This window comes from Diceros bicornis, chromosome 19 (genome assembly GCF_020826845.1).
Source record: "Diceros bicornis minor isolate mBicDic1 chromosome 19, mDicBic1.mat.cur, whole genome shotgun sequence".
In the NCBI taxonomy this organism is placed as follows: domain Eukaryota; kingdom Metazoa; phylum Chordata; class Mammalia; order Perissodactyla; family Rhinocerotidae; genus Diceros; species Diceros bicornis.
This window is the reverse complement of record NC_080758.1, coordinates 24,644,793-24,669,592: the sequence shown is the minus strand read 5'-3', so window position 1 is coordinate 24,669,592 and position 24,800 is coordinate 24,644,793. Positions and strand designations below refer to the sequence as shown.

General features: G+C 56.4%; 1 protein-coding gene across 2 annotated transcripts; it reads left to right on the top strand.

Moving 5' to 3' along the window:
• The first annotated feature begins 1,009 nt into the window (after positions 1-1,009).
• MYH7B (myosin heavy chain 7B) lies at positions 1,010-24,800 on the top strand. 2 transcript variants are annotated; one of them, XM_058562833.1, is made up of 41 exons: positions 1,010-1,125; positions 2,464-2,570; positions 2,734-2,877; positions 3,229-3,385; positions 3,693-3,720; positions 4,778-4,874; positions 7,108-7,131; positions 7,307-7,399; positions 7,532-7,595; positions 8,620-8,718; positions 9,361-9,464; positions 9,618-9,756; positions 10,056-10,174; positions 10,267-10,416; positions 10,576-10,746; positions 11,980-12,159; positions 12,252-12,384; positions 12,465-12,541; positions 12,983-13,070; positions 13,273-13,390; positions 15,103-15,226; positions 15,326-15,462; positions 16,221-16,476; positions 17,450-17,692; positions 18,493-18,669; positions 18,762-18,907; positions 19,277-19,367; positions 19,445-19,834; positions 20,556-20,682; positions 20,771-20,889; positions 20,976-21,172; positions 21,318-21,667; positions 21,836-21,960; positions 22,077-22,192; positions 22,658-23,054; positions 23,128-23,253; positions 23,340-23,510; positions 23,602-23,706; positions 23,789-23,884; positions 24,389-24,526; positions 24,620-24,800. In XM_058562833.1, the coding sequence occupies exons 1-41, from the start codon at positions 1,035-1,037 to the stop codon at positions 24,629-24,631; spliced, it is 5,826 nt and encodes a 1,941-aa protein (XP_058418816.1). In that variant the 5' UTR covers positions 1,010-1,034; the 3' UTR covers positions 24,632-24,800. The 2 variants fall into 2 exon arrangements, with proteins under 2 accessions (XP_058418816.1, XP_058418815.1); XM_058562832.1 differs by lacking the exons at positions 1,010-1,125; positions 2,464-2,570; positions 2,734-2,877; positions 3,229-3,385; positions 4,778-4,874 and having other exon boundaries at positions 3,443-3,720.

Genomic DNA, 24,800 nt, shown 5'->3' with positions numbered 1-24,800 from the left:
CTCAATTTGCTTCTTTTTCAGCCAAATCATTCTTTTATACCTATGGTACCAGCTCTGGTTTTCCTCATGTGTGATTCCCCCAGGGGACTCCAGAGAGATGGAGATAGAGGTAGGGGGAAAGAGACAGCATCCAGGTGCTTGGAGAGGCATGTCTCACTCTCTCTGCTTCTCTTTTTGACCTGGTCTCTGCCACTGCTTATCTGTGAGGCTTGGCCAGTGCTTTCCTTTCTCTGGGGCGCAGTTTCCCAGGATGTATAGAGAGGGTTGGACCAAATAGTCCCAGAGGGCATTCTGTTGTTCCCCGTCTTGGAGTCTCCTAGCTCTCCGTTTCTGGGGGTATAGGTCTTTTTCTGGGTGTATCAGACTCCCTGTGACTCAGTTTCTTTCTCTAAGCTCCTCAGTCTTCCCAAGTCTCTCACTGCTTTGTCCCTATGCCTGTCAGTCTCTGAATCCCAGCCTCCCTGTCTCTCAGTGGAGTGTCTCTCTCCGCCTTTGTGATCCCCTGACAATGGGAGGTAAAAATAGCTCAGGGGCCGTGCTGGTAGAGATAAAAGGGAATTTGCCTTTTGTGTCCTGTGTCCAGGCTGGGGGGGCTGTGACACGTGGAGATTGCTGACATAGCTCTCCTCCGTTGACCTTGACGGCAGCAATAAAAGGGGTAGCCCGGCTCCCAGCCCTCATCGTGGTGCTGAGGTGGGTGATCAGGGCTGGGGTTGCCCGAAGGGAGGGCAAGCGAGTGGGTGGGTGAGGGTGCCTGTGGGTGGGCATGAGTCTGTCTGTGTCTGTGGGAGAGGATGCTCTGGCTTTTGAGAGTGTGCATGTGTGTGTTGGGGGCTCACCAGGGAGGCTGAAGTGGGGAGCCCCTGGAGATCACCTAGTATTAGGCCTTGTGGGTTGTTGGATTATGCCCCAGTTTGGGGCCCCTGGTCCCTCAGTTCTTCCGTTACTGCCATCTTCCAGTGCCTGCTGCCTTGGACCGCCTTGAACCTCCAAGATTTTTAGTTCCTCATCCTCCACCTCTCAGTGCCACCGCCATGATGGATGTGAGTGAACTTGGGGAGGCTGCCCGCTACCTCCGCCAGGGCTACCCTGAGCTTATGAAGGTGCACTCTGTCCTGTGGGATGGTAAGTAAAGGCAAGAAGGGGCACAGCCACAGGGAACCCCTTATGGACTCAGACCAGGAGTGGGGAGGGGTGGCACTGAGCTCGGGGATGAAGGAGCGCTTTGGCCTGACAGCTTTAGCCCTGGACCTTGCCCTCAGAGTCTGGGACCTTGAGGCTAAATTCCCAGGGACCCTCTGTATTTGTGAGCAAGCCTTAGTTTGCTCCTCTGTAAAATGGGGCAATATCACCTGCCTCCCGGAGCTGCACTCTGTGGCTGGAGCCTGAGGCCTCTGAGATGAGAGTGACTGGTATGTGTACAGGCTGCCTCCACGTCTCCATAAGACCTGTACTGGAGTTATTTTTAGTGCTTTCCATAGAGCCAAAGCCTCTGTTTATTAGGGACAGGAATAAAGACTACTATTTATGATCTGGTTTGCTCATAGGACAATAATAACAATAGCCGGTGTGTATCAAGTGCTTATTGTGTGCCAGGCCCAGGGCAGATGACTTTCCATGCATCATCTCAACAACCTGGGGAGGTGGGGACCAGGGCCAGCTTTAGGGATGTGGAACCTCTGCAGTTGCACAGGGCACCACCCTCAGAAGGTTCTCATGCTTGATTTAACACTCTGCTATCATCATCTTGAAACTTTTAATAATTTTTAAATTATTATGCAATTTAACTTTTAATAATTATTTAATTGTTAAATGCAAGCGGGCCTGCATTTTAGCACTGGGGCCTGCAAGGTATGTAGCTGGTCCTGACTAAGGCACTTGGCTATTAAGTGGCAGGACGGGGAACAGAACCTGGCAGTCTGCAGCCTGAGTCCGTGCCTTTAACTACCACGAAATATGGGCTCTTGGGCCAGCTGGCCAAGCAGGAAGGAACACAGGACAGAGTTAGGAGACCTAGGTGTGATCCTTCAGTGAAATGGGGGAGGCCGAACCACCCTGAAAATTATGTGCCTAATATTGAGGGCTGCTCCATATGGGACCTCAGGAGATGCCCATAACATTTTGCCTTTGAATGAGCCCAGAGAGAATGAGGGATTTTCCCGAGGTCACAGGGCAAATATGACAGACGCAGGAATCTGAACCCAAGTGTGTAATCCAGGGTGGTAAGGGACTGTTACCTCAGTCAGGGAATCCTCTGAGAAGATCTCTAGGGACCCTCCCAGCTCTGCCCTTCCAGGAGCCTGGGTCTGGAAGGATCTTCTCTAGATACTCCTGCATTCTGATAGAGGGGCTCCTGGGAGGGGCACAGCTCTATGGACGCGGCTTGGGAATCCCAGCTGGGCTCCCAACTCCTGGATGTGCCTCAGGCGCTCTCAGAGCCCCAATGTTCTCCCCTACATCCAGGGAAGAAGCGGGTATGGGTGCCTGATGAACAGGATGCCTACGTGGAGGCCGAGGTCAAGTCGGAGGCTAGCGGGGGCAGAGTCAACGTAGAAACCAAAGACCAGAAGGTTTGGCTCCCCCTGTTCCCGGGATTAGCTCCTCTGTCCCCAGGGGTGCAGCTCCTGGCCAGCGCGCTCTGGATGAAAAGGGGTCTGGGAGAGACAGGGGTGAGAGGCTGAGGTCAGTCGGTTCCTGCCTGCCCGCCAGCCCACGATACGGCCTCCCTGGCAGATGCTGACAGTGCGCGAAGCCGAACTGCAGCCCATGAACCCGCCCCGCTTCGACCTGCTGGAGGACATGGCCATGATGACGCACCTGAACGAGGCAGCCGTGCTGCACAACCTACGCCAGCGTTATGCTCGCTGGATGATCTATGTGAGACACGGGCCGGGGAGGGTCACAGCTGGGGCGGGGCTGTGCGCTGTGGGGGCGGAGCCGTAGCTGCAGGGGCGGGGCTAAAGGAAGAGCCACGGGGCCGTGGGGGCAGGGCCATGGGGAAAGGGCGGGGCTGTGTGGAGTGGGGGCGGGGCTAGAGGTGGGGCAGGGTAATGTCGTGGGGCTCTGGAGGCGTGGCCACGGGCTGGAGGTGGGGCTGGAGGTTTGGGTATGGCGTGGCACGTTAGGTGGCTCCTTGGGGAATATTGCAAGGGTCACGGTTTTGTGAGGGCTGGGTCCTGGGAATGGGGACTTCACCTGCAACAACTCACCTATCCACTGTCTCCTCAGACGTACTCGGGTCTCTTCTGTGTCACCATCAACCCCTACAAATGGCTCCCGATCTACACGGCCTCCGTGGTGGTCGCTTACAAGGGAAAGCGCCGCTCGGAGGCCCCGCCCCACATATATGCGGTGGCAGATAACGCCTACAATGACATGCTGCGCAGTAAGGGCCGCCTTGACTCCTCTCCCCACCCAAGATCCCTACCCCGGCTCCAGGGAGGCCTCTATAAAGGACCCCTTTCCCTCCACTTGCCCTGCCCTCCTTCTGATGTTGCTGGATACTTTAGCATAGCCATTCTGTCTCTCCAAGTGGGAACTGGCCTGCAGTCTGGAGGGTCCCACCTGGTCCTTCCCATTTCTGGTCCTGGTGTGTGGAAGGGCTGCCCCAGTGCCATGGATACCCAAGGTGTTCCACTTGTGGCTAGTCCCTCACCTTGGCTAACTTCCCTATCCCCTCTCCTTTCCTCCAGACCGAGAAAACCAGTCCATGCTGATCACGTGAGTGTGGGGCTCTGGGGATGGGGTGGGAAATTCTGACCATCTGGCAGGAAGGGAGTGGAATTAAAATCATTTCCAGGGTTGGTTCTAAATTGCTTAGGGCAGGGCTTTTACCACCTGGAGGCAGTGTCCCTGCTGAAGCTAAAGTAGAGCGTTTTCTGTGCCTCCATTCTGGGCAGATGCATTATGGGTGACGGGCAGGGAAGGGATACCCAAGCACGGAGTGATCACCAGCCCGGATAACCCCTCTCCCAGGGCCTGGAATCTTCTCCCACCTTTTGGTCTTTTGGGAGTTCTGATTCTGGCTCGAGGGGATTGGGGAGATTCCTTTCCCTTTCCTCCTTCTTACCATCTCCTTATCTCTGAATCTTATTTCTGATCCTTTGTTTGCCCCCATGGGAAAGTGGTGAAATTCTTATATGCCAAGTTCATGTCCAGCCAAGCCAACATGGACATTGTGTGTGAGTGTGTGTGTGCGTGCAGCCTGGTGGTTAAGAGCAAGGCATTTGAAACCGGAAAGACCTGGGTTCAAATTCTCCTATGTCCACTTCTTGTTGGTGCCCATGGGCCTCTGAGTCTCATCAGTGAAAACAGAGCAATCCTGCCCACCTACCACACAGAGCTGTAGAAATCAGCGAGTTAATGTATGTGCCTGGCACACAACAGGGACAGGCACATAACTTCTCTGAGCCTCATTTCCTTATCCATAGGATGAGGGGGATAATGGGTCCTGCCTTACAGGGTTTCTAGGGCTTAAATGAGCCGACACAGGTAATGCCCTTGGCCTAGCACCTGGCACTAAATTAGTGCTCAGTAAACAATGGCATCATCATGTGTGTTCTCATCTCACAGGGATGGTCTACACTAGCTTGCTTTGTAAACAACTCAACACCTCTGAGGGCTGATCTGTCTTTGGGGGTTTTGAGTTGGGGGTCCTGAGTTGGGAGCTGAGTTGGGGGAGGGCAGAAGGGCCCTGCTCCAGCAGTGGGGCGTTGGGGGATGGGAGGAATTAGACTGGCCAGATGGGCATTGGTGACTCGTGTTTGTGTCGTCCAAGCGGAGAGTCGGGGGCCGGTAAGACGGTTAACACCAAGCGGGTCATTCAGTACTTTGCCATCGTCGCTGCCCTGGGAGACGGGCCGGGCAAGAAGGCCGTAAGACTCGCCCACGCGGGCGCCGCTCCCCACTGCTTCTCACTGTTTTTCTTTTCTTTCTCCTTTTTTTTTTCTTTTTCCTTTTACAAAGTTGATTCCCCAGAGCCTACAGCCCTGCCTGAGCCTCCCACCCTGATGGGGGACTCTGGCCTGAGCAAGGCTTGACCAGAGAGGCTGTGGCCACCTCTGCCACACTGTGTGACCAGTTCCAGGCCTGCCTCAGTGTTCCCATCTGTAACACAGAAGGGTGGGACTACATCCCTATTCCTAAACTTTTTATATAATTTTTCCCTTCCATCATGACTTTCATATTTTGAAAGAGTTGACCAGATAGGCTGCTTTTACTAAGAAATGATTGTTTTCTTGGTTTTCATGCACCAAAGACTCAATTACCTGCTGTCAATCAAAGAATCAGGCTTATACAGGGTTTAGCCAGAGCCAAGGGCACTTGGCATTCCCAACAGCCAGGTTAGGGGGCAGTTTTGCACCCCATGATTTCTGTACCATTTCTGAAAATTTCTGAAACAATGGGGAGCAGTATTTTGTTTTTGTTTTTGAGGTACAACATTCATTCCCAGCCCCAGGGCCAGTTGTTCAGAGCTCTGTGTATGTTCCTGCCTCCAAACACCCCAAAATGGGCTGCCTTTTCTCTCTAGAAGCCTAAGGCCTCCTCCCACACAGCCCCCTCTCCTGGGCCTGTTGAGCCTTGCTTCATTCTGGGGCATTTTTCTTTTTTCTTTTTCTTTTCTTTTTTCCACTTTAATTTTTTTTTTTTTTTTGTCTTTTTGTCTTTTCCTTTTTCCCCATTTGATTTTCTTGGTTTTTGATTTTTGTTTCAGTTTTGGTTTTTTCTTGTGGTGGTGGTTGTTTTTGTTGTTTTGTTTTGTTTTTGCTGTTGACTTTTGGGCACTTTTTCCTCCTTCCCCTCCCCACCCCATTTTCCAAACCCCTAAAGTGTCTGTGAGGATACTGCAGAAAGTTGGGGCTGGTCCGCTAACAGGAATGGAGGGCAGGGAGAGGCCAGAGCCGGCAGGGAGGGCCCTGGGCAGAAAGGAGCCCTGCATTGTAGAGTCCGGGGGTGTCAGGCAAGGGAGGTGGAGAGATAGGCTGACCTACAGGGGCCGTAGGTGCTGGAACTTAAAAGCCTTTTCAACCCCCCTCCCCTTGATTCCAAATCTGACCACACCGGGCAGAAAGAACCCTGTTCAAAAGCCCTGGACTTGAGTGTGTGGGGTGGAGCTTGGGGGCGGGTGCTCCTGCCATTTCCCTCCTGCCTCTCTCCCCCAGCGGTATCTCTGGGGGGATTTTTAAGTCTTGGGCTCCCTGGAGGTGAGTGAAAAACCAGTCTCTTGGTGGCATGGCGCCTGTCACTCCAGAATCCATTCCTTCCTTTCTCTCCCTTTCTTCCCAGGCTGCTGAGAGCCAGGGTAGGGAAGAGAAGGAAAGGGAAATGGAGGGAAGACAAGGGTGAGGCTAGGAGAGGAACGAGGGGCTCCTCTCAAGTCAGTAAGTCCCTCTAGATGAGACATTCTGGTGGCTGTGGGTGTCGTGGGAGGCAAGATGCCTGGGCTTAGTGCCTACTCTGCCCCCAACTCACATGCAGCCCTGAGCAGACCACTTACTTTCTCTGAGTCTTAGTTTCCTTATTTGCAAATTAGGGCTAATAATATGCACCTGATAGGGCCATTTTGAATAATAGTAGGAGTACATTTTACAGTGAAGACACACCGAATCACAATACAAAGGGGAAGTGTGAAGAAGGGCTGTGCTGTCACAGAGGGAGGTGAGGGGTAAGAAGGTTCAGGTGGGAAGAGGTCTCTTCCAGCCTCGGAGCATCAGAGAAGCCTTCCTAGAGGAGGGGGCATTTGAGCTCTGAAGGGGAGTAGATTTTAGTCAGGAACCTCTACGCTTGGGGTAGGGGCCACTTCCCCGAGTATGGGAAACGAAAGGATACAGAAGAGGCCAGAGACAGAGCTGGGGGGAGGAGAAGGGCTGCGAGTAGGAGACTCCCAGACATAGCCCCCTGCCTCAAGCCCCTGACTAGGGCCATGCTTGCTCCCACTTTCTAGCATTTCTCCTAACAGTCCTGGGAGGGTCAGGCATGGGGAGTGGGGTGGGGGGCTACATATTTGGGTGACTAACGTTCACTGTCCTGCTAACCACTGCCACCCCCCTGCCCCTCTGGCCTGGTAAGACCTCACACCCTCTAATGTTGTCTTCCTTCTCCCCCCAGCAATTTCTGGCTACAAAGACTGGGGTAAGTATGGGGCCATGTGAGTGGGGCAGGCAATAGCTGTGGGGTCCTGGGGAGCCCCCCTTCCCCTTCCCAACCAGAGTTGTCTGGGATAGGCTGATACCCAGGACTATGGGCTGCTCTGGTCTCCCAGTCAGTGAGCACCAGGGCTGACAGACCTCTCACCTGCCACCACCAGGGGACCCTCGAGGATCAAATCATTGAGGCGAACCCTGCCATGGAGGCTTTTGGCAACGCCAAGACCCTGCGGAACGACAACTCGTCCCGCTTTGTGAGTGGCCACAGTGGGAGAGGCGGGTGGGGCGGAGCGGGATCAGCAGCAGGGACACAGGTGGTGGGAGCCTTCAGCCAAGAGAGCAGCGCTGGCTGGGCCCCCTGACTGAGGCTGCTCCTCTGCCCACAGGGCAAGTTCATCCGCATTCACTTTGGTCCCTCTGGGAAGCTGGCATCCGCAGATATTGACAGCTGTGAGTCTGGGAGAGGGTGGGGGAGGGTGGGGTGGGGGACAGAGGCCTACGCCTGAGTCTTTCTGCTCAGGCTGAGCATCCATCATAAAGTCCTTGGGGTTCCCGCCTGTTCCAGGCACTTCTTTCCATGCCCTGGCCAATGCCCAGCTCAGGCCACCTCACCTCTCACCTGGAACATTCCACCAACCTCTTCCTGGTCTCCCAGCCTCCATTTCTCTGCTTGATCTTCCAGCCAGAGTGATCTTTTCATGGATACTAGGCTGACCACATTGATTTCTGCTTAAAAACCTTTTCTAGATCCCATCACCTTAAGATGGAGACCCAAATCCTTATTTGGAGAGTCAGGCTCCTCGTGATTGGGCCGTTACCCAAACCTAGCTTGTCTCTGGCCCTGAGAGGGCAGGCCTCTGTCCCTCCTGCCCCAGCCTCATCTCTACACATCGAGTCCTCATCCTTCCTGGAAGCTTCCCCTAACATCCCTCGAGTTGTTGCCCATCCCGCCTGACTCAGCCCCACTGCACAGACCCCAGGTGCCCAGGCCGCATGCGCAGAGGGGCCCGTGCACTGACCATGCCCCACCTTGGGATGTGTGGCCAGATCCTGATGGATAAGCACAGGCATGTGGTGATGGACGAGGAACATCATAATTCACGCCCAGACTAACCATGTGCAGACACACGGAGACTCTGCTCCACGCACACACTGACACACCAGCACTTCTCTGGAGGAAAGGAGTGTGGTCCATGGGTGAATGAATGAAAGCATAGATGAAGGAAAGGACAAATGAACACCCACACACAGAGACACACAGACATACAGACAGACACACACACATTCCCACACTGTGACACGTGCACTGATGGAGAGACGCCCTTCAGCAATGCTGGCTTGTGTGCGGACACAGCGCCTCCACACACACCCCTGCCCCTCGCTGACACCTTCTCCCTGCCCCCTCAGCCCTGTTGGGGTGACCCACTCTGGGGAGGTGCAGGGGATGGTAGGCCAGCGCCTCCCTTTCTCCCAGATCTCCTGGAGAAGTCGCGGGTGATCTTCCAGCTGCCCGGCGAGCGCAGCTACCATGTCTACTACCAGATCCTCTCAGGGAAGAAGCCAGAGCTGCAGGGTGAGGGCCAGGGGTGGCTGGGTGGGAGCGGGGCTGCTGGCGCCTTCCTGGCTCTATCAGACCGGGCCCTGGGGTGTCTGTTGCCTCACTGTTCTGGAGTCTGTGACATCCCTTCTTTCCTGGGGACTCAGAGCCCCTTCTGTCCCCTACTCCCTTCCTGGGACTTCTGATAATTGCTGAGCCCTCTCCTCTTGTGCTAGGGGATAGGCCCCTTAGCACCACTGTCCTGGCAAGCTTGTTCCTCCTGCTGTCCTGAGAGTAGAGAGGCCCCACCCAGCACCAAGGGAGGAGCAATGGCTCTGTCTAGGCCCAGCTCCCCCCTCTTGCAAGCCCTTCAAGGGCAAAGTCTGGTCCTTCCTGTCCCCAGCATCCAGCACAGGGTCTGGGCCAGAGGCATGGCCATGAGCAATGGTCGAGGGATAAGTAAGATGTAGGGACTGGGGCTCATTCCTCAGAGAACAATAAAGAAAGAGAATCCATGGCATGAGGGTGGCGAGAAACTCAGGCTACAGAGAAGTCCTAGGAGGGCCCTAGACTCTCTTGCCAGGCTGGCCCTCAAGACTCACCACACTGGGATGGGAGAGAAGGAGGGTAGCTGGTAAACACAGCCAGACCCACCCTTCTCTGCCCTATGTCCCCCAGACATGCTGCTTCTGTCTATGAACCCCTATGACTACCACTTCTGCAGCCAGGGTGTCATCACTGTGGACAACATGGACGATGGGCAGGAACTCATGGCCACTGACGTACGTTTGTGGTGGGAGGGCAGCAGAGTGGGATACCTGCAGTGTGGGGATGTGTGAGGCTGGATGGAGATCAGGGAGCAGTTTCAGTGGCCTTGGCTTGGCTGGAACCTGGAGGAGCCCAGATTTCTCTGATCCCGCCGTCCCCCACCTCAGCATGCCATGGACATCCTGGGCTTCAGTGTGGATGAGAAGTGCGCCTGCTATAAGATCGTGGGTGCCCTCCTGCACTTCGGCAACATGAAGTTCAAGCAGAAGCAGCGGGAGGAGCAGGCCGAGGCCGACGGCACTGAGAGTGAGGGGCCCTGACCCTGGCCCAACTTGTTCATCATCTTGACCCTGATCCCAACGTCCTATCCATGACTATTAACTCTAACCCCTGTCCACAACTTTTGACCTCAGTCTTACCTGGCCCTGATTGTAAGCCCTGACTTCTCAACTCCAGACCCTTACCCTCCTGAGCTGTATAATTTGTTGGCCCTGAACTTGACCTCTCCCAGCCTCCGTCTCCTAATCCCAGGTGAGGCCAGTAGAGCCCCTAAGTATCTGTATTCTTGGCCTCCTCTTTCTTATCCCACCTGTGTGCCCTGCCAGGTGCTGACAAGGCTGCCTACCTGATGGGGGTCAGCAGTGGGGACCTCCTCAAAGGTCTTCTGCACCCCCGAGTACGTGTGGGGAATGAGTACGTGACCAAGGGCCAGAGCGTAGAGCAGGTGAGCTGCTCGCAGACCAGAGCCCACGTGGGGACAGCCTGGGCAGGGTCCCCACCTTGCCAGGTCCCAGCCCAGCCTCCCTGTGTCTCCAGGTGGTGTTTGCCGTAGGGGCTCTGGCCAAGGCCACTTACGACCGGCTGTTCCGGTGGCTAGTGTCTCGGATCAACCAGACGCTGGACACAAAGCTGCCCCGTCAGTTCTTCATCGGGGTCCTGGACATTGCTGGTTTTGAGATCTTTGAGGTGAGAGCTGGCCCACACCCCCAGGCTCTGTTCTCTCTGGGGCAGAGGACTATGGATGGGCAGGGGCAGGAGCGGACTCTTGCACATCTCTGTTCCTCTATGGGGCTCCCTTCCCCCATCTGCAAGGAGGCCTGCTGAGCCCAGCACCTCCCTCTGCAGTTTAACAGCTTCGAACAGCTGTGTATCAACTTCACCAACGAGAAGCTGCAGCAGTTCTTCAACCAGCACATGTTTGTGCTGGAACAGGAGGAGTACAAGCGGGAGGGCATTGACTGGGTCTTCATCGACTTCGGCCTGGACCTGCAGCCCTGCATTGACCTCATCGAGAAGGTGGGGCCTGTGGCAAGGTCACTGCAAGGAAGGGAGGGTGTGGGTGCAGTGAGGGAACAGGAATGAATGTGTGCTTGTATGTGAGTGAATGTGTGCAAGCATGCATGTGTGTGATTGTGCACTGAAGTGAGCTGTGAATGTGAGTGTGGCTGTGACAGTGTATGTCTGCACATGTGTATAGATGGGAATGTGTGCATGTGTGTGAATAGGTGTATCAGAGATTGAGTGTGAATGTGTGTTGGTGAGTATATGTGAGCGGTGTGTGTATGTGAGTGTGCATCCTGGCACTGTTGACAATAGCCCCTCATGGGTGCACGTGATTTTGCATTCACAAGGCCCTACTGCAGCCACAATTTCATTGGACCCTCAGAACTGCCCTGGGAGCAAGCAGGGTAGGGCGTGTTGGCTTATTTGCTTATCTGATTGTGAAACATTACATATATTGCTCCATTGTACAAAGACTGGAAGAAAGAAAAATCAAAGAAAATTTGAAAAATCAGAAATAAAGGGGAGAAAAATGTTTCCCTCAATCCTACCACAACCTGGATTTTGAGACTTTGGTTAGTTTCCTCCAAATCCTTTACCTTGGGCATCCATTTTGTCTTATAGACACAGACTCATTCCTCATCTTACTTTTTCCTGAAATGTATTTTGAACATTGAACATTGTTGAAGAAAGCACAATAGTTCAGCAGATGATTTTTTTGCATTTCTGTAATCTCCTACTATTGGACATTTAGGGGGTCGGCAGTTTTTATGCTTTGATAGCGGCACTGAAAGTCTTTATTTCCCCGTTTTGCAGGTTAGGAAGTTGAGGCTTAGAGTGGTCTTAGAGCCCCACAGCTAGTAAGTGAGGAAGCCAAAATTTGAACTCAGCTGCTTTTGTTGACTGTACCGTGTGTGTGTGTGTGTGTGTGAGACCATGGATGCCGGGTACAGGGTATGAGTGAGTGGGTACAGAGATGCCAGTTTGAGTTTGCACACTTCTTATAAGCAAAGAGGATGACTCGGAGCTGCAAATCATGCAGAAAGGGGTTAGAAGCCAGACCACAAACTTTTCTTTCTCTCTTAGAAGACAGGGCTCCTGGGCACAAGTCTGGTTTCCGTCTTTCCCGGCTGATGTTGGGAGGTCTGGGAAGGCTCCCAGAGGGAGGGGCTCTAGGAAATGGAGGTCCAGCCCAGCCAGGATATGCTGGCTTGATGGAGGCCCCTCAAGCTTGTTCCTTGTCCCCAGCCACTGGGCATCCTGTCCATCCTGGAGGAGGAGTGCATGTTCCCCAAGGCCTCAGATGCCAGCTTCCGGGCCAAGCTGTATGATAACCATGCGGGGAAGTCACCCAATTTCCAGCAGCCACGGCCTGACAAGAAGCGCAAATACCAGGCCCACTTTGAGGTGGTCCACTATGCGGGCGTGGTAGGTGACTGCTGGAACCCCAGCTCTTGACCAGTCTCCTCCCTCCTTTGGGTTCCCCCACTTTGGCTCAGCACCTGTTTGGTCTCTGGCAGGTGCCTTACAGCATCGTGGGCTGGCTGGAGAAAAACAAGGATCCACTGAATGAGACGGTGGTCCCCATCTTCCAAAAGTCACAGAACAAGCTCTTGGCTACCCTCTACGAGAACTATGCAGGCTCCTGCTCCAGTGAGTACTGAGGGACAAGATTCTGTAGGGGACTCACAGAGTGATGTCCCCTGGAATGACTGGTCCCATGTCTCTCCTAGCCGAGCCCCCCAAGTCTGGGGTGAAAGAGAAGCGTAAGAAGGCAGCATCGTTCCAGACGGTGTCCCAGCTGCACAAGGTGAGGCCCAGTCTGGGCCCCGTGCAGGGCCTCACCCTGCCAGCCTCCAACCCCGTCCCTGGCTCCCTGCTCTGTCCCCTGCACCCTGGGCGGGCGGCTGTTAAGACTTGCAGTGATGTTTAACTCCTCTCCACGTGAACATCACAGCAAGTCTGTGCTGCTTCCCGTCCCCATGCTGCCTGGGCAGGGTTTGGGGGGATGGGGTGGGAACCACAGGGGCCTGTGGGAGGGATGGGGATCGGGTGAGAGAATGAAGACTTTGGTGATGGTGACGAGGCCCAGTCAAGCAGAAGAGGGCAGAGGGTCACAAGGAACAGAGTGAAAGACGTGCTGCGGCACACTTAGGCGTCCAGCTCACCCGTCCCTAACGGGCTGATCCACTGCGGTTTCCAATTCTGCTTCTCTGCCCTCTTGTGCCTTCTCCCCTCTCCCCACCCTCAGGAGAACCTCAACAAGCTGATGACCAACCTGCGGGCCACACAGCCCCACTTCGTCCGTTGCATTGTCCCCAACGAGAACAAGACCCCAGGTAGTCACCTCAGGGCTGGGTTGCTGGGGTGGGAGAACATCGGAGGGAGGGGACAGGGCAGACTAGAAGCTGGGTCTTCCCCCTCCACCGGGCCTGCACAGCCTCAAAGTAAGCCCTGTGTCTGGACTGTTAGTATTTCTCTTGGGCATGAAGGTGTCTCCATTGACCTCTAACCTTTTCCTTTAACCCTCACCATGTCCAGGAGTCATAGATGCCTTCTTGGTGCTACACCAGCTGCGCTGCAATGGGGTTCTTGAGGGGATCCGGATCTGCCGCCAAGGATTCCCCAACAGACTGCTCTACACCGACTTCCGGCAGCGGTGGGTGTCTCCCTGCCCCAGCCTGGCTCCTCCCCAGCTCCCCGCACAGAGCTGCCTTCCCCTTTGCCCTCCACCCTGGTGGAGGCAGCAGCCTGAGGGGGTGGGAAGGGCACACATTTTAGAGCCAAACAGACAGACAGCTCCAATCACAGAGAGTGATGCAGGGGGACTGGGACGGGGGCTCTGGGCGTCCAGTGGGAGGTGGTGGTGTCTGAGACCTGCGGGTGGGCTGGGGGAGAAGTAAACAGGCTCGAGGTAAATATTGGAGATGCAGCCAACAGGCCTTGCTGATGAATTGGATACAGAATAAGAAAGAAAGAAAAGACAAGGGTGACTCCCAGGTGTTCTGCCTGAGCAACTGGGGAGTTGGTGGTAGATTTACTGAGATGCTAAGATAGGATTTTTATATTTTTGGGGGTGTGAGGGAAGAGTGGATTGAGCTCTACTTTGAACATGTCAAGTCTGAAATGTCTCCAGCAGATATCCTAGAAAAGAAGTTGAGGTGAAGACTGCATTTATTAGTCTGGAGCACAGTGGGCAGGCAGAGCTGGACGTAGACTGGGGAGTTGAACGAGGGTTCATGTGGACTAGACTTTGTAGAATGTCTGGCACCTAGTGGGCGCTCAGTCAGTGCTATTAGCCCCCTCCCCTTCCCTTTGTAGGTTTGGTTTTGTCAGGCTACAGGCATCCATAGTTCCCTCCCCCTCCAGAAGTAACTGTGGTCATCCACACTGACCATTATACACGTGTCCATGCAAATACTGTACACATGGGTGCATGCATGTGCACACACACTTCTATGAGATTTTTTCACGTAAGAGAAAGAGGTTGCTTCTTATCAACAGACATAAGTCTGCATCATCATCCTTTTTTTAAATTTTTATCTTTTCAGAGCAGTTTTAGGTTCACAGCAAAATTGAGGGGACAGTAGAGAGATTTCCCATAGAAATCTACCCCCGCACACACATAGCCTCCCCCGTTATCAACATCCCCCCCCAGAGTGGGACATTTAGTACAGTTGATGAACCTCCATTGACACATAATAACCACCCAAAGTCCATAGTTTACATTACAGTTCACTCTCGGTGGTGTCTGTCCTATGGCTTTGGGTACATGTTTATTGACATGTAGCGTCATCCACTTTGTTATGGCAGTAAAATATCCCACAGTCTAGTGAGCATGCGGTGTTTATCAGGCCCCTAGTGGAGGCCTTTTGTGTTCCCAGGGTTTTGCCTTCCCAGTGTGGCCACACTGACCTGACCCGCATGGCCCTGTACACATGTGCCAGTGTGTCCACTTTAGAAACGAACATGCCGGAACCCTGGCTCTTATTGATTAGAATTCTCTCCCAAATGTTTCTTCACTTTGTAATATGCTATACCATATCATCTTTATATTTTTTGCCTTCTCAAAAGAATTATAAATTATTAAAAAATTATAAAAAAATGATAAAGGTGCTACATGCCTTTTGTAAATACTGTAGCTTCTTAAAGAACTACTGAATGCATGTAAATGCAACCCAAGATTTTTAAGCAGAGCATGCCCAATCCCCCAGTGTCATGATGCCGGCTTGCTCAGTGTGTGCCCCTCTGGGGCCTCTGCTTCAGGGCTCTGAGAGGCCCAGGAATATTTCCCTGCTATCTCTACCAGCCTCCTCAGTCCTTGGCTCCCTGCCCAACACCCTCCTCACCAGCCCCTCCCTGCTCTCGCAGGTACCGCATCCTGAACCCCGGTGCCATCCCGGATGACACCTTCATGGACAGCAGGAAGGCCACAGAGAAGCTGCTGGGCTCGCTGGACATCGACCACACTCAGTACCAGTTTGGCCACACCAAGGTCGGGGCACCCGGGAGTTAGGGCTGACCCAGGTGTGGGTGGTCACACTGGATGGGGATGTGCGGGTGGCTGCTGGTTACACCTCACTCCCCTGCCCAGGTGTTCTTCAAGGCTGGGCTTCTAGGCGTCTTGGAGGAGCTTCGTGACCAGCGTCTGGCCAAGGTTCTGACGCTACTGCAGGCGCGGAGCCGGGGCCGCCTCATGCGGCTTGAGTACCAGCACCTGCTTGGGGGCAGGTGGGTGTGGGAAGGGAGTGGGGGACAGGGAAGGGGTGCAGCCGCTGTCCCTCAGCTCGCAGTACCACCAGGCTCTCAGAACCCCGTCATATTGTTCTGTGGGTCAGAGTCTCTCCTATGGCTGGTTAGTGGTGTCTCTGAAGGGGGAAGGTTCTGTTTTGTGCCTCTCAACCCCCAGCTTCCGTTTCCTCATCTCTAAAGTTAGGGTAAAAGAACCTCTCTCTGCACTCCAGGCCATCCCAGAGTGGTAATAATGGCATCTAGTGTTTTCCAAGACTCTTAAGTGCTAGGCCCTGGGCAAAATACTCTCTTTGCATTATCTTGGTTAAAGTACAGGACAGTGCTAAGAGGTAGATGCTGTGATTATCTGAGTCAGAGAGATCCAGTCACAGCTGGCTAGTGGTGGGGGAGGGGGGAGGGGGGGATGTGAGCCCAGGCAGTCTGACCCCAGAGCCCGATGGCTTTACCATTCCTGGTATCTTCAGGACAATTGCAAGGGCCACTAGGACATGCAGGGCTCATGAGCTCCCACCCTGGAGGCAGACCCGTGTGACCTTGGGCCTCTCCCTCTACCTCAGCTATAAAGCAGAGGTGTCTAGGACTTACTTGAGAGGGCTGTTGGGAGGATTAAATGAGATAACACACTAAAGTGCTTAGTACAATGCCTGGCCCAGGGTGGGTGCCCAGGGAACATCAGGGCTGTTACTGTGAAGGGGCAGCACGGAGCCTGCTGGTCACCTATGGCTGCCCCTCCCCAGGGATGCCCTGTTCACCATCCAGTGGAACATCCGTGCCTTCAATGCTGTCAAGAATTGGTCATGGATGAAGCTCTTTTTCAAGATGAAGCCGCTGTTACGCTCAGCGCAGGCTGAAGAGGAGCTGGCGGCCCTGCGGGCTGAGCTGCGGGGTCTGCGAGGGGCGCTGGCCACTGCTGAGGCCAAGCGCCAGGAGCTGGAGGAGACGCACGTCAGTGTCACCCAGGAGAAGAATGACCTGGCCCTGCAGCTGCAGGCAGTGAGTGGGTCCCTCAGTGACCTGGTGCCCCCTGATACCCCCAGAGAACCCCAGGCTGCTCTGAAGAAATACCACAACCAGACCCCCGGCCAGGGTGGACCTGGCATGCTCTGGGTGCTCAGGCCTCACCTGGATCTTTCTTCCTATCCCAGAGGTACCACAAGATGAGGCCTGTGGGCTCGTGTCCATGCTCAGCCTCTCACAGTCCCGACCTCCCCACCCACAGACTCAGTCTGTCTGTGTGTCCTAGTGCTCCAGCCCCTGTGCCACTGTGGCTTCCCGCCACGGCTGCAGTGGAGCCCCATCTCTTCAGCTCTCCCCTTCTTGCTGTCCCTTGGACAGACCCAGGCTCCCTTCTCTGAGTAAGGGCCATGGGAACCCAGGTGGCAGGTAACAGTAATAACCAGAGGGCGGAGATCAAGGGTCTGGAATCTCCCCAAGTCCACAGAGCCATTGCTTCCTTCAGCAAATGCCTTCACCTGTGTGCCAGGCCCCCAGGTAGCTCTGGAGATACATTAGTGGGAAGATAGACAGGCCTGTGGTCACAAAACTCACCCTCTAGTGCAGGAGACAGTTATGCAGCCAGGTGGTGAGGAGACGGTGAGGTGGGAGAGAACACTGGAGCCCTCCATGGCTGTGCAGGCCGTCCCAGTTGTGGGCAGAGCTGGCAGCTGGCTTCGCTCCTACAGCCCTTGTTGTGGCATCACTCTGGGTTGCCTCCAACCTGTCTAACATTCCCCTCTCGCCGCCCCGTCCATCCCCCTACCTGAGCCCTCATCCCACTACACCTGAGCCCCTTCAGGGCCAAAAGTGGGTCTTAGGTATTCCTTGGTCCTCAGAGCCCAGCTAAGCACAGGTATCAAACCTCTGCATGGACAAATGAACTTTCTTCTCCAGGGCCTGGCCTGGTGTCCCTCAGCTGGTTTACCTGGACCTGCCTTGACTCTGCACCATTCCCCATGTTCCCCTCCAGGAGCAGGACAACTTGGCGGATGCTGAGGAGCGCTGCCACTTGCTCATTAAGTCCAAGGTGCAGCTTGAGGCGAAGGTGAAGGAGCTGAGCGAGCGGCTGGAGGATGAGGAGGAGGTGAATGCCGACCTGGCCGCCCGCCGGCGCAAGCTGGAAGACGAGTGCACGGAGCTCAAGAAGGACATTGATGACCTGGAACTGACGCTGGCCAAGGCCGAGAAGGAGAAGCAGGCCACGGAGAATAAGGTGTGGGCTGGGCCAGATGTAGGGGAAGGCCCAGAGCCAGGGGGCCAGCTTTGGGGCCAGGCTGCTGCAGGTTCTACTCCTGGCTCTGCCAGGCCCCTGCTGTGTGGCCTTGGGCATGTCTCTTCCTTTCTGTGGGCCTCGATTTCCTCATCTGTCAATGGGGTTCATAGCAGCACGTACCTTGTTAGGTGGGTGAGGATTCAGTGTGTAACTGACCTTTGCCAGCACTCACCTGAGGGCCCAGCACATAGTAGGTGCTCAGGAAATGCTAGTGATTGTCATCCATCCTGGACTGCAAGCCCCTTGAAGGCAGGAACCCCATTTCCCCAGCTCTGCATCCCCTAGGAGCCTTTACCTGCCTTCTTCTATCATTGAACTCTTATGACAGCCCCGTGTGGTTCACAGGACCAGGAGTATTGACTCCATTATACAGGAGGGGAAAGTGAGGCTCCAGGGAGTAAGCTGCTTATTCAGGTTCTCGTGGGTGCTCACTGAGGAAGCCAGGACTAGGAAACAGCTGTCTGGAACACCTGTTGTTAGCAAAATAGCTGGCATCTATTGATTTCTCACTCGAGGCCAGGCACCGTGCAAAGGGCTTTGTGAGCATTTGCTCATTAATCCCTCAGTACAACTCGAGGAGGACGGTATTACATCCCTTAGGGATGAAGAAATTGAGGCTCGGAGTGAAATGACTTGCCCGAGGTCCCCTAGCAGGAAGGGGCGGTTGCTGTGACCTGGTGTGGTGGCTGCTCAGACAATGCAGGAGAGACATCCCCATGTTGGCCTTGGCCCTGGCACAGGTGAAGAACCTGACGGAGGAGATGGCGGCGCTGGATGAGTCAGTGGCCCGGCTGACCAAGGAGAAGAAGGCGTTGCAGGAGGCCCACCAGCAGGCCCTGGGCGACCTGCAGGCCGAGGAGGACCGTGTGAGCGCACTGGCCAAGGCCAAGCTCCGGCTGGAGCAGCAGGTGGAAGACGTGAGTCAGGGCTATCATAGCAGAGGGCTGTGCAGTGGGGCTGGGACAGCCAGGACAGTGGCTGAGCCCACCCACCCTGTCCTGCTCCACAGCTGGAGTGCTCCCTGGAGCAGGAGAAGAAGCTGCGCATGGACACGGAGCGGGCCAAACGCAAGCTCGAGGGTGACCTGAAGCTGACACAGGAGTCCGTGACAGATGCGGCCCAGGACAAGCAGCAGCTGGAGGAGAAGCTCAAGAAGTAGGTGTGGGGTGGGCAGCAGACCTGACCCCTCTGACCAGCAGGTGGCCTCCTGAGCCTGCACCCCATGTCTTATTCCCTCTGGACTCTAGTCAGTTCCCCATTACTGCAGAAGTTTAACAGGGAGGGTTGACAGAGGAGGGTCACTAGGGTGCAGGGGGTAGTGTCTTGCCCTCCCTGGACCAAGGGGCCCTGACTGGGCTCTGGGGCCGGAGCTTGAGAGGGATCACGAGGTGAGGTCACTCAGGGTTGCTCTGGGTGCAGAGTGCCTTAGGCAGGGGGTATGCTGGGGCTGGTACTGGAGGCCCAGGCAGGTTAATGGAAGCTAGGACCAGGACTGGCTCATGCCCCCTCCCCCATGACCTCCAGAAAGGACTCGGAGTTGAGTCAGCTGAACCTGCGGGTGGAGGATGAGCAGCTCCTTGGGGCCCAGCTGCAGAAGAAGATCAAGGAGCTGCAGGTATGTGGGGGATGAGGGCAGGCGGGGACTGGGGTCAGAGTCCACAGAGGTGACAGCTGCCGCCCATGCGTCCCCAGGCTCGGGCAGAGGAGCTAGAAGAGGAGCTGGAGGCGGAGCGGGCGGCCCGGGCCCGCGTGGAGAAGCAGCGGGCAGAGGCTGCCCGGGAGCTGGAGGAGCTGAGCGAGCGGCTGGAGGAGGCCGGTGGCGCGTCCGCGGGGCAGCGCGAGGGCTGCCGCAAGCGTGAGGCCGAGCTGGGGCGGCTGCGGCGGGAACTGGAGGAGGCGGCGTTGCGGCACGAGGCCACGGTGGCTGCCCTGCGGCGCAAGCAGGCGGAGAGTGCAGCCGAGCTAGGTGAGCAGGTAGACAGTCTGCAGCGGGTGCGGCAGAAGCTGGAAAAGGAGAAGAGTGAGCTCCGCATGGAGGTGGATGATCTGGGCGCCAACGTTGAGACACTGGCCCGCGGCAAGGTATCTGCCTCCTTCCTCACCCTGACCTCTGACCTGACTCCAGCATCCTATTCTGACCCCTAGCTCTGATCCTGTACCCATCCTGCCTCTTAAACCAATCCTGATTCCAGTAGCTGACCCCACCCTCTGACCCCTGACCACCCCATGCCGATCTGGCCTCACCCTAGTCCTGATCTCGTTATCTGACCCTGACCCCTGACCCATTCACCTGGCACCCAACCCCAACCCCAACCCCACACCAATCCTGACCTCAAACCCTGGCTCCTAGTCTCTATGCTCGGACTCTAGGTCATTTTTGACCCAGCATCCAATTCCAACTTCTCAGTCCTTGATCTCTGAACTCTGACCTAATACCTGTCCTTACTCTTTCTGTCCTGAATCCCAGCACCCAATCTTGACACCTGACCTTTATACCAGCTAATCCTGACAGCTGACCTCTGACAACTGTCCCAAGCTGAGTTCAGACTCTAGTATCCTAACCTCACCCTGACCCACCTGCCTTGGGACTAGTCCAGTCCTCTCACTTCTAACGCCCATCTTTTAAGGCATAGTCCAACAGTAGAATCTCTGACCTTGAACTTGGGGCTCTGCTCTCCCTTTGATTCCTGGGCACATGTCTAGCCTTCCAGTTCCTGACCCCAGGGCCCAGTCTGTGATTGGCAGCCCTACATCCTGCCCTGTGATTCACAAACTTGTTCTGACTCCTGATCCCGGATCCCAGGCCAGTGCAGAGAAGCTGTGCCGGGCCTACGAGGATCAGCTGAGTGAGGCCAAAATCAAGGTGGAGGAGCTGCAGCGGCAGCTGGCTGACGCGAGCACCCAGCGTGGGCGGCTGCAGACCGAGAGCGGTGAGGACAGGGTCTCAGTTGGGGCACACTGGGGCCTCGGTGCTGCCCCTCGCCCGCCTGACCTGCCAGCTCACCCCTTGGCCTGCAGGGGAGCTGAGCCGCCTGCTCGAGGAGAAAGAGTCTCTGATTAGCCAGCTGAGCCGTGGGAAGGCCTTAGCCACCCAGAGCCTGGAGGAACTGCGGAGGCAGCTGGAGGAGGAGAGCAAGGTGGGCTGGCTGCTGGCTGCCACAGAGCAGGCAGGGTGGGCACCGGGGCCATCGGCCTGATGCTGAGGTCACTGGGGTCCCTGCAGGCCAAGAGTGCACTGGCCCATGCCGTGCAAGCTTTGCGGCACGACTGCGACCTCCTGCGGGAGCAGCATGAAGAGGAGGCCGAGGCCCAGGCCGAACTGCAGCGGCTGCTGTCCAAGGCCAATGCCGAGGTAGCCCAGTGGAGGAGCAAGTACGAGGCAGACGCCATCCAGAGGACTGAGGAGCTGGAGGAGGCCAAGTGAGTGCCTTGCTGGCCAGGCCATCACTGCACGGGGTGACGCCTGCACCTCTGAGCCATCGGGTCAAGGGGAGATGTGGGGGCCATTCTTCTGCCAGCCTCCCTCTGCTACACAGTCCATAACCTGTCTGCTCCCGTGGCCTAGGAAGAAGCTGGCACTGCGGCTGCAGGAGGCAGAGGAGGGAGTAGAGGCTGCTCACGCCAAGTGCTCGTCGCTGGAGAAGGCCAAGCTGCGGCTGCAGACAGAGTCAGAGGATGTGACCCTGGAGCTGGAGCGGGCGACCTCAGCAGCTGCCGCACTGGACAAGAAGCAGCGGCACTTGGAGCGGGCACTGGAGGAGCGGCGGCGGCAGGAGGAGGAGATGCAGCGGGAGCTGGAGGCGGCTCAGAGGGAGGCCCGCAGCCTGGGCACTGAGCTCTTCCGGCTGCGGCACAGCCATGAGGAGGCTCTTGAGGCCCTGGAAACGCTCAAGCGGGAGAACAAGAACCTGCAGGGTATGACCCACCCCAGGGTCAGAGAGCTGCTCTGGCGTCATTGGGAGCACCTTGGAGTCACACAGGGTTCCCTGGTGGGGTCACTCTGGAATTAGGGGTAAATGAGTTGGAGTTGGGTTGGAGCAGGAGCCATGGGGGTGGCCCCTCAGTGCCCTGTCCACTCTGCAGAGGAGATCAGTGACCTCACAGACCAGCTCAGCCTCAGTGGGAAGAGCATCCAGGAGCTGGAGAAAGCCAAGAAGGCGCTGGAAGGGGAGAAGAGCGAGCTCCAGGCTGCACTGGAGGAGGCTGAGGTGAGGGGCGGGCCACAGGGCTGGGGTGGACACTGACCCACTGCTCCCCTGGCCTCCACCCTCCCTTCACACAAACTCAGGGTCCCCATGGCCATATTGCCTGCTCTGCACCCCAGGGGGCCCTGGAGCTAGAGGAGACCAAGACTCTGCGGATCCAGCTGGAGCTGTCCCAGGTCAAGGCTGAAGTAGACCGGAAACTGGCAGAGAAAGACGAGGAGTGTACTAACCTGAGGTGCGGGGCGGGGCCATCCCTCCTCCCCAGGCTAACAGCCCCTGCCACCCCAGCCAACTGAGAGTAGGAGAAAGGAGGGAGGGCAATGTTTGCGAAGCCCTATTGTGTGCATGAACTGGACACCTAGTTTGTCCCTCCCACAGGACTTTCTCAGGTTTGGATTGTTGTCCAGTTTAGAGGTGAGCCGCAGAGAGGCTAAAGGACTTGCCCAAAGTTACACAGTTGGGGTAGAGCCAGAGTTCAGCCCATGTCTGTCTGCTGTGGAGCTGCACTCTTCTCCATGAACTTGCTCTGATGGGCAACAGGCAGTCACAAGAGGCTTGAAATCAGGGAGGGATGAGTCACTTATTCCCAAAATGGGTTCACATCTCCAGCATTCCCTGGGCGTTTTTAAGAGCTGGTGTGGTGTCTGTGCCCACCCTTCTCGAAGGCCACGACCCCTCCTTTCATCCCTCACTCTCATAGGCGAAACCACCAGCGGGCAGTGGAGTCCCTGCAGGCCTCCCTGGATGCAGAGACAAGGGCCCGCAACGAGGCACTGCGGCTCAAGAAGAAGATGGAGGGCGACCTCAATGACCTGGAGCTGCAGCTGGGCCATGCCACTCGCCAGGCCATGGAGGCACAGGCAGCCACGCGGCTGTTGCAGGCCCAACTCAAGGAGGAGCAGGCAGGGCGGGACGAGGAGCAGCGGCTGGTGGCTGAGCTCCGGGAGCAGGCACAGGCCCTGGAACGGCGGGCTGCGCTGCTGGCCGGGGAGCTGGAGGAGCTGCGGGCCGCCATGGAGCAGGGAGAGCGCAGCCGGCGGCTGGCAGAACAGGAGCTGCTAGAGGCCACTGAGCGCCTCAACCTCCTGCATTCGCAGGTGGGGAGAGGCTACACAGGGATGTGTGGGGTGGCTGCCTGCTGGCTGGCTCTGAGGCTTTGCTTCCCCCCAGAACACAGGCCTGCTGAACCAGAAAAAGAAGCTAGAGGTGGATTTGTCCCAGCTGAGTGGGGAGGTAGAAGAGGCTGCCCAGGAGAGGCGGGAAGCCGAGGAGAAGGCCAAAAAGGCCATCACTGATGTGAGACTGGGCCGGGGCTGTGGGGGGACTGGAACAGAGCCCAAAGGGACTTGCACCTCCTGACCATGCCACCTCCTCTCCTGCAGGCAGCCATGATGGCCGAGGAGCTGAAGAAGGAGCAGGACACGAGCGCACACCTGGAACGGATGAAGAAGACTCTGGAGCAGACAGTGCGGGAGCTACAGGCAAGGCTTGAGGAGGCGGAACAAGCTGCCCTCCGTGGTGGGAAGAAGCAGGTGCAGAAGCTAGAGGCCAAGGTGTGTGCAGCCCTCCCAGTCCTTTCCCCTGCAGGGTGGGCCAGCCCGAGGGCAGGCTCGGGGCATCAGGCCCATCCCCGGCTGCTCACAGGTGCGGGAGCTAGAGGCCGAGCTGGACGCAGAGCAGAAGAAGCATGCTGAGGCCCTCAAGGGGGTGCGGAAACATGAGCGTCGGGTCAAGGAGCTCGCGTACCAGGTGGGTGACTAGGTCCACCTTGAGGGGCGGCTCTGGAGCTGGCCTGGTCCAGGCAAACCCTGAGTCCCCTTTGCCTGCCCAGGCCGAGGAGGACAGGAAGAACTTGGCTCGCATGCAGGACCTGGTGGACAAGCTGCAGAGCAAGGTCAAGAGCTACAAACGCCAGTTTGAAGAGGCGGTGAGTGCACGGGGGTCTGGGCACCTGGGGCCTGGTACTGGTCAGCATGCCTGTGGTAACGCAACTTTAACAGCTGGCCCCAGGCTCTGCAGCCAGGTGAGGCACCAGCAGCACACAGCCCTGCTCCATCTCTGGGCCATGGTTTCCCCACTGTGCATAGGCAGGCTACCCCTAAAGAGCAGTGACCCAGCTCAGTGACCCCCACTGTCCCAGCGGCAAGAGAGACAAGTTTCTAACAGCTCCAGTAAGAGATGAGACCTAGCTCTGTCTCTGAAGGGACCCCTTATGCTTTCCCCTTCCAGGCCAGGTCTGGCACACAGGCACCTCTGAAAGGAGTGTCTCAACCTCTTCTTTCTGCTGTGGGTACTGGTGAGGGGGTAGAAGGGCCATGGCTGGTGGGAGCAGAAGTGACGACCAGAAGCCAGCTCCCTTCTGGGGATGGGGTAAGGACCAGACTGACCATCTCAGTTACCAAAGGGTGACCAGGCCTGCCTGTGCCCCCAGGAGCAGCAGGCCAACACTAACCTGGCCAAGTATCGCAAGGCCCAGCATGAGTTGGACGACGCAGAGGAGCGGGCAGACATGGCAGAAACTCAGGCCAACAAGCTGAGGGCACGGACCCGGGATGCCCTAGGCCCCAAGGTGAGGGGTGGTGTAGGGCACCATCCCGCCCTCTGCATGCTGGGGTGGTGGGTGGTGGTGGTGCAGCTCATTCCACCACCCCTCTCCCCTTAGCACAAAGAGTGATGCCTGAGCCCCTGGGCTCTGAAGAGGGAGGCCTGCTGTTTGCCCCTCACTTGCCTCCAGCTGAGGCTGCCCCACCCGGATCCTGTCGTCTCTTCTTCTCTCCATCTGCTGAGCCTCAAAAGCCCCAAGTCCTGCTACACCCTGAATAAACACCATGTCTGCAACTCCA

Bases quoted from the DNA above. Each gene is read 5' to 3' on its own strand.
- MYH7B (XM_058562833.1), top strand. From the start codon at position 1,035: ATGATGGATGTGAGTGAACTTGGGGAGGCTGCCCGCTACCTCCGCCAG. The intron at 3,721-4,777 runs GTGAGTGTGGGG...GTGTCGTCCAAG, and splicing joins AACCAGTCCATGCTGATCAC to CGGAGAGTCGGGGGCCGGTA. The intron at 19,368-19,444 runs GTATGTGGGGGA...ATGCGTCCCCAG, and splicing joins AGAAGATCAAGGAGCTGCAG to GCTCGGGCAGAGGAGCTAGA.